The sequence below is a fragment of the Octodon degus genome, unplaced genomic scaffold (genome assembly GCF_000260255.1).
Source record: "Octodon degus isolate 3935 unplaced genomic scaffold, OctDeg1.0 scaffold00077, whole genome shotgun sequence".
Lineage (NCBI taxonomy): Eukaryota > Metazoa > Chordata > Mammalia > Rodentia > Octodontidae > Octodon > Octodon degus.
This window is the reverse complement of record NW_004524653.1, coordinates 11,243,178-11,256,938: the sequence shown is the minus strand read 5'-3', so window position 1 is coordinate 11,256,938 and position 13,761 is coordinate 11,243,178. Positions and strand designations below refer to the sequence as shown.

The 13,761-nt window shown below is 51.8% G+C and overlaps 2 protein-coding genes across 4 annotated transcripts in view; one reads left to right on the top strand and one right to left on the bottom strand.

The window, feature by feature from the left end:
- The first annotated feature begins 30 nt into the window (after positions 1-30).
- Positions 31-5,957, top strand: Ctsa (cathepsin A). Of its 2 annotated transcripts, none has more exons than XM_004636087.2 (15): positions 31-118; positions 317-495; positions 664-775; positions 991-1,041; positions 1,133-1,219; positions 1,435-1,590; positions 1,901-1,992; positions 2,343-2,427; positions 3,282-3,373; positions 3,451-3,529; positions 3,611-3,750; positions 4,349-4,424; positions 4,961-5,050; positions 5,228-5,332; positions 5,495-5,957. In XM_004636087.2, exons 2-15 carry the CDS (start codon positions 317-319, stop codon positions 5,576-5,578), a joined length of 1,428 nt encoding a protein of 475 aa, XP_004636144.1. In that variant the 5' UTR covers positions 31-118; the 3' UTR covers positions 5,579-5,957. The 2 variants fall into 2 exon arrangements, with proteins under 2 accessions (XP_004636144.1, XP_023576471.1); XM_023720703.1 differs by lacking the exon at positions 31-118 and adding an exon at positions 165-187.
- Pltp (phospholipid transfer protein) overlaps positions 5,892-13,761 on the bottom strand; it is a 15,203-nt gene continuing 7,333 nt past the window's right edge. For both annotated transcript variants that reach the window (XM_023720701.1, XM_004636086.2), the window contains 8 exons: positions 12,297-12,467; positions 12,151-12,210; positions 10,244-10,408; positions 10,083-10,150; positions 7,096-7,138; positions 6,935-6,998; positions 6,781-6,857; positions 5,892-6,208 (listed from right to left, as the gene is read on the bottom strand). In XM_023720701.1, the coding sequence (XP_023576469.1) occupies positions 6,077-6,208; positions 6,781-6,857; positions 6,935-6,998; positions 7,096-7,138; positions 10,083-10,150; positions 10,244-10,408; positions 12,151-12,210; positions 12,297-12,467 (780 nt within the window). In that variant the 3' untranslated portion in view covers positions 5,892-6,076. The remainder of the gene's footprint in view (positions 6,209-6,780; positions 6,858-6,934; positions 6,999-7,095; positions 7,139-10,082; positions 10,151-10,243; positions 10,409-12,150; positions 12,211-12,296; positions 12,468-13,761) is intronic.

Genomic DNA, 13,761 nt, shown 5'->3' with positions numbered 1-13,761 from the left:
CGAGGCCCCAGCGGAACTGAGGAGTCGTCACGTGAAGCCGGGGCTCACATGACCCGGAGTACACATGACTTCAGTTTCCCGGCGCCTCCTAGAGAGCAAAGGACGCTAGGGAGCCGAGGTGAGGGAACTCGGGAGCGGGAAGGGATCTGGGATTCCGGGGTGGTGGGCGGCGGTGGCAGCCCTGCGGGTGGGTGCGAGCGCCTGGGCTGGGCATTTTCTGGAGGATGCACACAGCTCCTCCCCAGGGACTGCTGTCCTCAAGCGCATGTGAGCGACAGAGCTGGTAAACATCGGGCGCCCGTTGCTTCCTTCTCAGATGGCCCGAACCGCGCTGTCATCGCTGTTCTTGTTGGTGCTCGCATCCTCGGTGTCCCGAGGCGGAGCAGCCCCGGACCAAGACGAGATCCAGTGCCTCCCGGGACTGGCCAAGCAGCCGTCTTTCCGTCAGTATTCTGGCTACCTCAGAGCCTCGGACTCCAAGCACTTCCACTACTGGTCTGCGGCGCTGCACCCCGGGGCAGGGGGGAGGTGGCACTTACACTGCCCACCAGGGCCAGGAGGGCGGGGCGGAAGGTTGTGAAGACCTCAGAGGGCGTCTGGAGGGCGGGAGGGCTGGAGGGGGCCCCTCCATGTGCACCAGCCCTGCCCTGTCCCCCATCCTAGGTTTGTGGAGTCCCAGAAAGATCCAAAGAACAGCCCTGTGGTGCTTTGGCTCAACGGGGGTCCGGGCTGCAGCTCCCTGGATGGGTTCCTCACAGAACACGGGCCCTTCTTGGTAGGTAGAAAGAGGAGGGTTGGGAGAGGGGAGAAAGTCTGTATGGGTTTCCAAAATGTCCTCGTTCTTTTTGAATCTTGGTGGTCTTTTCATCCCTATCAGTATCTCAGCTTGAGGGAGGGGCCAGGGAAGGTCCCCAGATGTAAAGGGCCTACTACCATGGCCCTTTTCCTCCATTTAGCTGGACTTTAAAACTCAGCCTTATCTTTCCTCAGATCCAGCCAGATGGTGTAACTCTGAAGTACAACCCTTATTCTTGGAACTTGGTACGGACAGAGCAGTGAGTCCCCCAGGGATATCTGGGCACCTGGTTGGACTGAGGAACCCTCTTCAGGTCATTTCCTTCCTCCTCCCTAGATCGCTAACATGTTATATATCGAGTCCCCGGCTGGGGTGGGCTTCTCCTACGCTGATGACAAAGTTTTTACAACCAATGATACCGAGGTGAGTCTGGTACCTGCCCACCTACCTCGTCCTCCTTGGGGTTCTCCAAAGGTGGCGTAAGGAGACACATGACCTCAGAGTGCATTTTGGCTGTCCTATGCTGGGTGACAAGTCATTTCCTCTTGCACAAACTGGGTTGAGTTGATTTCATTATCTCCAAGGATCTTTTTAGTTCAAGTGGTAAAGTTTCGACTTCTCTATCCTGCCATCCCCAGGTTGCTCAGAACAATTTTGAGGCCCTTAAGGATTTCTTCCGCCTCTTTCCGGAGTACAAGAACAACAAACTTTTCCTGACTGGCGAGAGCTATGCTGGCATCTACATCCCCACCCTGGCGGTGCTGGTCATGCAGGACACCAGCATGAACCTTCAGGTGCAGGCTAGCTGCAAGAGGGAAGGGAGGCCTTCTGTGGCTGGAGCCTTGCAGTTAGGAAGGTCACCCAGGTCAACGCTGCCCTCTTGCCACCAGCCATCCTGTATCTGTTTATATGTTCCTACCAAGGGAAGCTCAGCTGGCGGAGTGCCAGCTCTTGGTATTCCTTGAGTGGCCTCCTCCACCCACTACCTCCACAGTCCACCCTGGGCCTCAACCTCCAGATTGCAAAAGGGCTGGGTGTAGGTCAAGGGAGGTTCTTCCTCATCCTTACCCTCCAGATGACTTGAGTACCCTGAATCCTTCACAGGGGCTGGCTGTGGGCAATGGACTCTCCTCTTATGAGCAGAATGACAACTCCCTGGTCTATTTTGCCTACTACCATGGCCTTCTGGGAAACAGGTATGTGTGAGGATCAGTTAGGCAATCTTTAAAGTGGGGCTGGTCATGAAATAGCACATGGATTCCAGACTTTGCCCTGGTTTATGCCCAGGTGGGGACTGAAGTTGCCTTAAGGTTTGGTACTAAATGGCTAAGAATAGTCATCTGAATCTAAAGGAACTAAGGAGGGCTCTCTGTATAGCTCAGAGGAGGTTCTGTGGAGGCTGATTGGTGACCCATATACCACACCCTGTGATATCTTTCTCTGTCACTTGGGGTCAGGTCTTGGTGAGCAGATGAAGGGTGGAGAGGGGACATGTGCCATCTGTGCCCAGCATGGGCCTAAGCACTTTTCCTCTGATGTCCTACAGGCTATGGTCTTTGCTCCAGACCCACTGCTGCTCTCAGAACAAGTGTAACTTCTATGACAACAAAGATCCAGAGTGTGTGACAAATGTGAGGTTCTGCCTCTGCTTTGCTTTAGTCCTGCCGTTCCTAACCTTGAGAAGAATCACATCCCCTCCTTGGAGAGTTCCTGTCTCTGGGTTGTGTTGTTTGGTTGCGTGCTTTTCTTGTCTTTCTTTTTTTTTTTGGGGGGGGGGGCAACAGGGATCAAACTCTGTACCTTGTGTTTGTCATGCAGTCACTTATCTCTCCAGCTCTTGGTTGCTTGCTTTTCTTCTTGAATTATTAACGAACCCCAGGCCTCCTTCCACATGCTAGATAAGCACTGTACAGCTGGGCAACACCCCCAGCCTTTTTAAAAAAATTTTGAGATAAGCTCTAACTTGCCTGGGTTAGCCTCAAACTTGTGGCCCTCTTGCCTCAGCCTTCCCAGTAACTGCAATTACAGGCATGAGCCACCACACCCACCCAACTTTGCTTTTTTTTTTTTTTTTTTGCGACAGGATCTCAATATGTTGTTCAGGCTGGCCCTGAACTCACTAGTTTGCCTACTTTAAGCTAGCCTCCAACTCATGGTGCTCCTTCTGCCTTGGCCTCCCCAAAACTTGGGATGTGCAGGCACATACAATCATGCTATGCCTGACCCCTCATGGCTTTTCTAAGCTTCACCTTTTGGCAGTGGTCCCTGAGATGGCCAGGAAGGAAACTGAGGCCCAGCCTTTTTAAGTTACCTGCTTTAGCTCATAACACTAGGAAATAGTGCTGGGAATTGGATGGAGGTCCGGAAGAGTTCTTCCTATAAGCTTCAGTTTCCCCACCAGTGAAAAAGGTGAAGCATCTTGGGGTAGGTAGGTGACACTGTGGCAGGCCATGGATCTGTGAAGTGTGCTGTTGTGTTGTTACAGCTTCAGGAAGTGTCCCACATCGTGAGCAACTCCGGCCTCAATATCTACAACCTCTACGCCCCGTGTGCTGGGGGTGTGCCTGGCCATGTTAGGTAGGCGCTGCTGTGTGCCCCTTGGGCCAGCCCCAGTCCATGAGAGGCTCAGCACCCATCCCCTACTTCACTTGCAGGTTTGACAAAGGCACTACAGTGATTCAAGATTTAGGCAACATCTTCACTCGCCTGCCGCTCAAGCGGACATGGAATCAGGTGCACACAGGCATGGGCTTCCTCCCTGTAGAGTGGGCAGGGAAGGCAGGTGAAGACCCTAACCCTGTGGCTTCCCCCTAGGCCCTGCTGCGTTCTGGAAACAAAGTCCGAATGGACCCCCCCTGCACCAACACCACAGCTCCCTCTACCTACCTCAACAACCCATACGTGCGCAAGGCCCTCCACATCCCTGAGCAGCTGCCCGCCTGGGACATGTGCAAGTAAGTTTCTGTGGCCATCGTGCCAAGGCACTAACTGGGTTCCCAGGGATCTTTTGTCTGGGGTTTCTCCAGTGGGCACTGTGGACCTTCAGGGTATGAAAATTAGCTGCTGTGCAGGATGTTGAAGTCTTAATCTCCAAACTGAGGGACACACAGCCCATTCACACATCAGTGGTCACCGTGGGTGGTAGCATCAGTTGCTCTTGTGACATTTAGGGAGTGGACATGGGCCCCACTCCATTGCCTTCCCATCAGTAGTGGTGCCTGGCACAGTGAAGGCTATACAGCTCTGCTGTGCCAGTCAGTGCCCATGCTGTCCTTTTGCTATATGCTGTGACCTTTGCCCCGCTGGCTCCTAACCCTTTATGCCACTTGTGTTCCAGTCACTGTAACAATCGAAAGGTGTCATGTTTCTAAGTGGGGGTGGCTGAGGGCTTCTGAAGGCCACCCTCATCCAGCTGAGTCCTAGAGAAGTGATGTAGCTGAAAGCCCAGCTGTCTGATTGCTAGGTTGGAGGTTGAGAGAGAACAGAACTGATCTCTTGGCTTTGGCTTTTTTTGTCTCGCTCTGCTGTCTGGTCTTCCCGTGCTCCTTGCAGCTTCCTGGTGAATTTACAATATCGCCGTCTCTACCAGAACATGAACTCGCAGTACCTGAAGCTGCTTAGCTCACAGGTGTGTGGGGACAGCGAGCTGGACCTGCCAGCAGTCACAGGGCCTAGAGTAGTACAGCAAGCAGAGGGCCCCTTGAGGCTCTGTTTGGGACTAGAGAGGCTAGGCCTTAAGAGGCAAAAAGCCTTTTGCCCAAGGTCCTGTGGTTGACAAGGTCACAATTTGGACACTAGTTTGTCTCTACCTCATGCTGCTCCACAGGTCAGGGGGCCTTTGTGGTCCTTTAGAGTAGGGCTACCTGGGTTGTGTCCCAGATAGGCAAATAAAGGGTTGGGGTAGGAGATAGCCTTGCCTAAGGTTATGTGAGGCCAGCAACAAATCTTTTTAGTTTGTTTAGCTGCAAGTTCTCAATAAAATATGCTTCCGGGGTAAAATGTTTCCTCAGCGCTCGCTGGAGGGGTAATAAACAGCCACCATAAGAAGTTCCCGGACACACTATTTAGCTGAATCCCCTGAGGGGTAGAGCTTGTACCGGGACAGAGCTGGCGCCTGGGTGTATTCTGGATCTCCTATTTACCCCCTTATCCTTCCTGCTCCAGAAGTACCGGATCCTGATATACAATGGAGACGTGGACATGGCCTGCAATTTCTTGGGGGATGAATGGTTTGTGAATTCCCTCAATCAGAAGGTAAGGCAGGGATTTCCAGGCTTCCTGGATAGGGCTGAGTATAGGGGTGGATGTTCCCAGGAGCAGCTCTGTTCACAGAGGGAAAACCCAGCAAATAGTTCCTGCGACCCAGGTCTGGCTGGCAGCCATGGGCAGGGCTGAAGGTGCCACAGGCTGACGTCTTTCCTGGTGGGACAGATGGAGGTGCAGCGCCGGCCGTGGCTAGTGGACTATGGGGAGAGTGGGGAGCAGATCGCTGGCTTCGTGGAGGAGTTCTCTAACATCGACTTTCTCACCATCAAGGTAGGGCCTGGCCCATCCATCCATCCATCCATCCATCCCCTCTGGCTGCCTTTTTGTTCTGGGTCACCCTTGGCCTCTGGAAGGGCAGGTTTTCAGGGAGGGAAGGCTAGGATGAAGGAAGCAGTGGTGGAGCCAGATGCCCACGGAGCACTGTTTCCCCAGGGTGCTGGACACATGGTCCCCACGGACAAGCCCCTCGCTGCCTTCACCATGTTCTTCCGCTTCCTGAGCAGGGAGCCGTACTGATGACCGAGGGAACCAGTTAGAGCAACTCACTGGTGACCAGCCCTGCCCTCCTCAGGGTCTGCCACTAGGAAGGGGGTTTGGCCTCCTGGGGGGAAGACTTCCCCCCCGCACGCCCGTACTATTCCCATCTTCCCACGCCCTGTGGGTTGCAGCCTGGGCCCAGCACCTCAGCCAGCAGGGGGCTGGTGAGCACTTTATCCCTGCCACAGTCCGGGCCTGAGTGGCATGGCCCCATCCCTGCTAAAAGAAAACCCTTCCTGATCCACTGACCCCTTCCCACCATCCCAATACAGCTCTCAGGACAGCCCAGGGGGAGAGATGGACGGATTGTAATTGACAGATAAACTGATTATGGAATTAAACTGGGCACAGCTTCAAACCCTGTCTTCTCTGTGGCACTGGGGACTCAAGGGACCCTACGGGACTATGGAGGAGCAGAGGGAAGGATTGAGAGGGCTGCAGTCCTGACCAGCAACTACCAGGGTGGGGAGTGAGGGCTCAGGCAGCTGCCGAGGAGGGTGGAGGGGCACTGGATGCCTGGGCATCTCTGGTATTGGCAGGCCGGTTCTTTTCAATCACCTCTCGCAGTCCTTTGGCAAAGTGGAGGTCAGCCCCGATGGTGAGGAAGCCCTGTGTGAAGCAGAGAGGGGTCTCATTCATTCTTGCCTTTACCGAGGCAGAGTCTCTAAAGATAGAGGCAGGGCCCCTGGCCTTGTCAGGGGGTGGGAGGTGGGGGTGTCCTCCATCTAGTGGGAGAGTGGTTCTGTGGAAGATGCGGAGAGAGGCTATAGAACCACAGACTGAGCATCAAGAAGGGCTTCCAGGAGGAGGTGACCTCTCAACTAACATCTGAAAAGATTGGCATCACAAGAAGGTGGGGGGGGGGCTGGTGAGATGGCTCAGTGGTCTAAAGCACCTACTTAGAACAAGCTTAGCAAAGCACAGGGACCGCGGTTCAATCCCCCAGTACCACATGCCAGCCAGCCCCGCCCCCTGGTGGGCTGAGCTGGCCACACACACACACACACACACACACACACATAAATAAATAAATAAAATTAAAAAAAAAAAAAAAAAAAGAAGGCATGGCCTGGGGCAAGGCATAGAGGAAGGAGCCTGAAAGAAGACTACTTAGGCAAGAGCCTGGGGAGCTGTAGGGAGTGGGATGCCCTTGCCCCCTTCCTGCTCACAGCCCTGCTCACCGCATGGTTCGTCACCACCTCACGCACGAAGGTGATACCCTCCGGCAGAGGGATCTGCACTCCCCTCCAGGTCCGCTCTGTGGGTGTGAGGGCTGCCTTAGTCTGGGCTCCCCCAGCTCGCCCCCTCCCCATCCCACCTCCCCTCCAGCCCTACCGTTGAGCATGGGCATCACCCCGATCTGCAGCAGGGCCTTCAGAGGGGCCTGCAGTGGGATCAGCTGAACAGGAGAGAGGCAAAGGGTGGGCAGGCATGGGGCAGGGGCTCCTCGGCACAGCGAGCCTGCCCCACCCGGCCTCCCGCCCTCCTCAACTCACAGCCAGAGACTCCAGTGCAGACTGGTTTGAGTAGATTCGGAACCTGTGAGGGTGAGAAAAACAAGAGCCCGGTGGGTACAGAGCCTGAGCCCGGAGGCCTGTGGGCCCAAGGAGCCTGGGTTTCAGGGCTCCTCTGGGCTCCTCTGGGCTTCCCCTGGTGCTCACTCAGGTGTGCAGTCACTTCTGCCTCCTTGGGGCTCCTTTTCTGCAGAGCCACTACTTTTATTTGTCAAGTGCCTCTCTACTACAAAATTCCATCAACGCTCTGCATGATGTGCTGCTTAACAAAACTCAGTGCTTACTCCGTCCAGACACTGCCATCTGTGTTTAAAAAGTTAAATGCAACCGAATGCCATGGCATACAACTGTGAGACTGAGCATAAGGATCCCGCCTCAGGTCCAGGCCAGCCTGAGCAACTTAAGAGACTGTCTCAAAATTTTTTAAAAAGACTAGAGATATAACTCACTGATAAAGTGTTTGTGTAGCGTATGTGTGAGGCCCTGGGTTCAACCCCCAGTACCAGAAGAAAAAAAAAAAATCTTTTTTTTTTTTTTTGAGGCAACATCTTGCTAAATTGTCTTGTAGTCCTCCAGCATGCTGGGCTGATAGGCCTGTGCCACCATGCTGTTATGATTTGTGTCTAGTTGTCCCACCAAAGCCTCATGCAGTCATGGGGGCGGCTTCTAGAGTTTATGATTAATTCATGATCCAGTGCTGGGATTATGGGTGTGAGTGCTGCTGGGATTATGTGTGTGAGTACTACACCTGCCGTGGGGCAGATAGCCTGGCTGCAGTATAAGGAGGGAGAGGCTAGCCCTGTGCTGCTGCCCTTCCCATTGGTTGTTGCTATTTTCTGCCACCATGAACTACTGCCCTCTGCCATGTACCTCCCTGCCTTGGAGCCAGCTGCGTATGGACTGTAAGCTAAATAAACCTTTCCTCCTTTAATTTTGGGGGTCAGGTATTTTGTCCCAGCACCAAGTGAAAAGTAACAGAGACACACCTAACTAAAATACCAATTAATTTAGTCTTTCTAACAACTCTAAGAAGGAAACAAAACAAAAACAACCCTAAGAAGAAGTTTCCAGGTGTGGCAGTGCATGTCTGTAAACCCAGCACGCTGGAAGGCTGCAGCAGGACCGCTGCAAGTTTGAGTCCAGCCTGCACTATACAGTAAGACCCAGTCTCAAAAAACCAAAACAGGGGGGCTGGTGAGATAGCTCAGTGGTCTAAAGCACCTACTTAGAAAAAGCTAAGCAAATCAGAGGGACCGCGGTTCAATCCCCCAGCACCACATGCCAGCCAGCCCTGCCCCCTGGTGGGCTGAGCTGGCCACACACACACACACACACACACACACACACACACACACACACAAATAAATAATTTAAAAAACCAAAACAGGGAGAGAGAGACACTACCAAAAACTGCCCTTCATAGATGACATTAAAGTCCATGGAGGTTAAGTAACCTCTTATGTCACACAGCTGAAATACCAGAACTTGCCTATAAAATCTAATTTTCTTTTTCTTCTCTGAGTATGGGGATTCAAACTCTAATTTGCAGTCTTGTTTTTTTATTTTTTATTTTGGCGGAAATGGGGATTGAACTCAGACCCTTGCGCTTGCCAGGGAAGCACTTACTCTACTGAGCCATCTCCCCGGCCCAGTCTTGTTTTTTATTTTGTGATATTGGAGATTGAACCTGCAGCCTTCGTAGAGAGCTCCATCCTCAGCCCTATTTTATTTTGTGACAGGGTCTTGCTAAGTCTAAACTGCCCACGTGGGGCTCAAATTTGCAATTCTACTTCAGCCTCTCAGAGTGATGAAAGTACAGACATGCATCACCAAACCTGCTTCCAGTCCTCTTTTTTTTTTTTTTAGGGGGATGGGAAAGGGTCTCGTTTTGAGACCTTTGAGCTGGCCTTGAGCTTACTTTGTGTGAGCTTACTCACAGTGATCCTCCTGCCTCAGCCTCCCAAGTACTAGGATTACATGTGTGTAACAGCATGCCTGGCTCAGCCCTCACTTAGAGCAGCCCCATAATAGCACCATGGGATAAAACTTTGGAAATGTTCTGTGTTTTCAGTGTCCACCGTGGTAGCCTATAACTGTATGTGGCTAATGAAATGTGGCTTAGTGCAACTAAAGAAGTATTCAGTTATGCAAAAATTAAGTATAAATACTATACCGTATTGCACATGACTGATGGAGACATATGGAAGAGCACAGTCTAGAAAGTGACATTTTATCTGTATTTCACAGGTGTGTGTGTGTATGAAATTCAAAAGGATAAAATAACTGGCTTCAAGGCCACAAAGTTATTTACTTGAGGTTTCTGCCCAACTCACATTCTAAACCTCTTTGGTGTGTGACTGTTGTCATGTCAACGCAACTTTGCCTGCCTCTAAGGTTGCTGGATACAAGAAAGGAGACACGAGAAAGGTGTGCTGGCACATGCCTATAATCCCAGCACTCAGGTGGCTGGAGAACTCAAGGTCAGCTTGGGCTACACAGTGAGTTCAAGGGCAGCCTGAACTACATAGCAAGACGCTGTTACAAGAAAAAAAAAAATGTACTTTTGGCTGGAGGTGAAGACACATGCCTGTATCCTAGCACTTGGGGCAGGCTGAGGCAGGAGGATTCTAAGTTCCATTTAGTGAAACACAGTTGCAAAGTGTAAGGGTGGAGGCTATAACTCGGGAAAGGCCCTGGGTTCGATTCCTTGGGTGCACTTTGGGGCTAGAAGCGCAGCTCAGTGGTTGAGTGCTTACCATGCATGTGGCCCTGGGTTTAATTCTCAGCACTCCAAAAAAAGAAAGAAAAAAAACATGTCTGCATTGACAGAGACAGACCTCATCTTGTCAGTGGCTTCTGGATATGGTTTAACATTAGCTCCACTGTTGTATGGGGCAGATGTGATTATCCTGAAAACATTAAGGTACCGTGTGGTCAGGGCCCTGCACACGTCCTCACCACCTACCTACCTGGCAAGTTCCAGCTGGGCCCGCAGCGCCTTGCCCCGGAGCGCCATCTTGGCACTGAGACGCACGTCCTGTGATCAGGTACAAGGGCTGTGTTATGGGCTGGAAATGTCCACAGCCCCCTTCTCCCTGCTCCCTGGCAGCTCCCTGCCTGGGGCCCGCACCATGATCATGCTGGACAGTTGGACTTCCAGTAGGTTGGGTGGGGCCAGGGAGATGGTGACACTGGCAGTGACCGAGATGGTGGTGCCTGAGGGTTTGATAGTGCAGCGCGGTGGGGCGATGGCCCGAAGCTCCAACTTCAGCGGGGAATCAATCTCTGCGGGAGTCTAGGAACAAAGTAAGGAGGGGCAGGTCATGTCCAGTCTGCTGCTTGGAGAACCCCATGCCTCTGTCCTTTGGGCTATACAAAGGAATGTCTCCTTTCTCTCTTTTAGTTTTTTGAGACAGGGCTGGCCTTGAATTTATTATGTAGCCCAGGCTGGCCTTGAACGTGGGGCAGTTCTGCCTCAGAGATTCCTGAGTGCTGAGATTACAGGTATGCATCACTTTACCCAACTGCTGCTTGCCTAATACTTCCTTGTTACCATTCAGGGTCCATCCTTAGCCAGGTCTAAGGACAGTCTTTGTGCACTAATGTCTCAGCCCTGTTAACCACTTTCTGTGCTTCTAAAGACATGTAGGAATCCTGTTAAATTCAAGTGCTTGCTCATCTGCAAATGTGAGTCAGCACATGTGCTCACCCAACCCTCACAATAACCTTGTGAACCAGGCAACGTTAGCGCCATCTTTTTTTTTTTTTTTAAATGTATTTAGTTGTTGAAGGGTCTCACTATGAAGCTCCGACTCCTGGTGATCCTCCTGCTTTCAGCCTCCCCAGCACTGGGATTACAGGCATGCACCACTACACCTGGCCGCTGGCTGGCTCAGTCTGCCCTGGGGGTGGGGCTGGAGCAGCATTTGGCGCCCGGGTGAACTGCGGTCCCTGTGCTTGCCTAAGTTTGCCTAAGCAGGTGCTTTAGTCTGCTGAGCTATCTCGCTGGCCCTATCTCCATCTTTGGGGTTAGTTGTCCATACACAGTTGCAGAACCAAAATTGAACAGAGTCTATGCTCTTAACTGTTTGACCACCAGTTTTATGATAGTGATGGTGATGACCACAGTAATAGGAGCTGGCATTCATTGAGTACTTGCTCTGTTCAGGTGCTGTTCTAATTACTTTATTTTATTTTTTTTTAATTGACCTTAAGGAGATGAAGATAGACTTTATTTTTTTTATTTTTTTAAATTTATTTTTATTTGTGTGTGTGTGTGTGTGTGTGTGTGGCCAGCTCAGCCCACCAGGGGGCGCGGCTGGCTGGTATGTGGGGCTGGGGGATTGAACCGTGGTCCCTGTGCTTTGCCAAGCTTGTTCCAAGTAGGTGCTTTAGACCACTGAGCCATCTCACCAGCCCCATTACTTTATATGTTTAATCATTTTTATTTATTATATATTTAGTACAGGGTCTCACTACACAGATCAGACTCAGTAGTCCTCCTGTTTTCAGCCTCCCAAGTGCTGTGATTATAGGCACTCCACCACGTCCAGTCTCAGTCGCCCCAGGGACAGGACCAGGGCTGGCACAGCACACCAGGGATCTAACCCTGGTCGCTGCACATGCCTAAGCAGGTGCTTTAATCTGCTGAGCTATCTGGCCAGCCCTATATGTTTAATCTTAATGACATGTTTCATTTAATCAATTTGGGTAAGATGGAGTCAGATTCCAAGCCAGATTCAAATCCCAGCTCTTAACATTTGCAAAATTGAACTGAGGACATGTCATTTAATAATAACTTGCTTTCCTTGAAGTCCCTGTACATACAAGAGTGGAGTTCTCTCCCGCCCTCACAGTGGCTCAGTGCCAGATACAAGACAGGAAATAGCATCCCCTTCCCAAATGTGGAAACAGTCTTGGCAAAGTAAGGGGGCTTGACCATAAGCAGCAGGTGGGCACTTGTGCTGAACCCCTCCCTGGTGTGTAGGTGGCTGCCCCAAAACCCTGGCCGTGCCCCTGCATCCCACCAGTACTCACCAGGAGGATAATGCTCCCAAAGAAGGTGGCCCTCAGCAGCACATCCAGATCCTTTGGCAGCTGAATGTGGGAATTGGGAAGAGACAGGGTCATTGGGAGCTCAGTTGGGGGCCGCTTGCGCATCCCACAGACAGGCCCTGGCCTACCTTCTCCAGTGACAGCCGAAAGGCTCCTGCCCGGAAGTAGCTCTCCAAGGCAGAGTCGAAGAAGAACTCAGAGAAGGCCACATACACCATCCGCTCCTCCTCCTGTAGCTGAGGCTCCACTGCCTGGTTGATGAAGCTCAAGTTCCCTTCAGCCAGGGGGAAGAATGCTCCCTGCAATTGGGGTTCAGGATCAAGGTCAAGGTCAAGGCAGAGCAGCCCTGTATCCAGACAGGTTGCAGGTGGTCTCCTTGCCTTATGCTAGTTCTAGGGAAACTCACAGGTACATCTCTTCAAAGCCATTGTAAGAGGGCTGGGGAGATAGCTCAGTGGAATAAGTGCTTGCCTGGTAAGCGCAAGATCCTGAGTGCAATCCATGGTACCGCAAAAAAAAAAAAAAAAAGCTATTGTAAGGAGCGGAGCTGGAGCACTGTAGGGAGTGACTCCATTGGCCCAGGGCAGGGAGGACCAGGGAAGGTTCCATGAGACAGGTGGCATCCGAGTGGGCCTTGGAAGCCAGGTGGCATCAGTGGACACGGTTACTACATGTGCATCATGGTTCTGTGCCAGGTGCTCTTTCAGCCCCTCTATGGAGATCAGCCCAAGTGGCAGCCCTGAGGTGTGTTTCTTCACTGTATATTCCCCTTTCCATATTAAGAAACAGGCCTAGGATGAACACTTCCATAAGGTCATGCAGCCAGTCAGGGGCAGAGCCAGGATTTCAGCCTCAGAGTCCTAGCCACAGAGCTTGTGCTCTGGAATTTGTGGCTACCCTCCAATGGGCGGAGCAAAGGTAGTAGCCACATGCTGGCTAGCTGTGCGGCCTGGAGGATGTGACATCAACCCCATTCTTCTTTTTGTGAGACAAGGTCTCCCTGTGTGGTCCAGGCTGGCTTCAGACTCACAATCCTCAGCCTGTGTCCCGCCCCCGCCCCCCTCCTCCTGGGGTTACAAATCTGTGCCACCACACCCAGCTTTTTGTTTGTGTTTGGAGATTAGATCTCACTGTGTAGCTCAGGCTGGCCTCAGAGTCCTTCCTTGGCTTCCCAAAAGCTGAGATCACAAGTGCCCACCAGTGCAGCCAGCTACCATCACGTCTGAGAAGGTTTCACGTCATCTCTAAAATGAGTCCAGGTGGCCGTTGGTCCTCCACAGCCACACATTCCACCAACTGCTGACAAAATCCCTGCATGTGTACCAAGCGTGTACTGTGTGGGTTTTTCTTGTCTTATTTCCTAAGGAATACAGTGTAACAGCTCTTTGCATAGTATTCACACTGTGCTAGGCATTGTAAATAATTTAAGGACTATTTAAAGTACACAGGAAGAACCAGGTGTGTAATCCCAGCACTCAAGAGGCAGGAGGACACTGGGTTCAAGACCAGCCTGCGCCGGGGAGATGGCTCAGTGGAATAAGTGCTTCCCCAGCAAGCTCAAGGAACTGAGTTCGATCCCCAGTTCCACAAAAA

Bases quoted from the DNA above. Each gene is read 5' to 3' on its own strand.
- Ctsa (XM_004636087.2), top strand. From the start codon at position 317: ATGGCCCGAACCGCGCTGTCATCGCTGTTCTTGTTGGTGCTCGCATCC. The intron at 1,993-2,342 runs GTATGTGTGAGG...GATGTCCTACAG, and splicing joins CATGGCCTTCTGGGAAACAG to GCTATGGTCTTTGCTCCAGA. The intron at 3,751-4,348 runs GTAAGTTTCTGT...TGCTCCTTGCAG, and splicing joins CCCGCCTGGGACATGTGCAA to CTTCCTGGTGAATTTACAAT.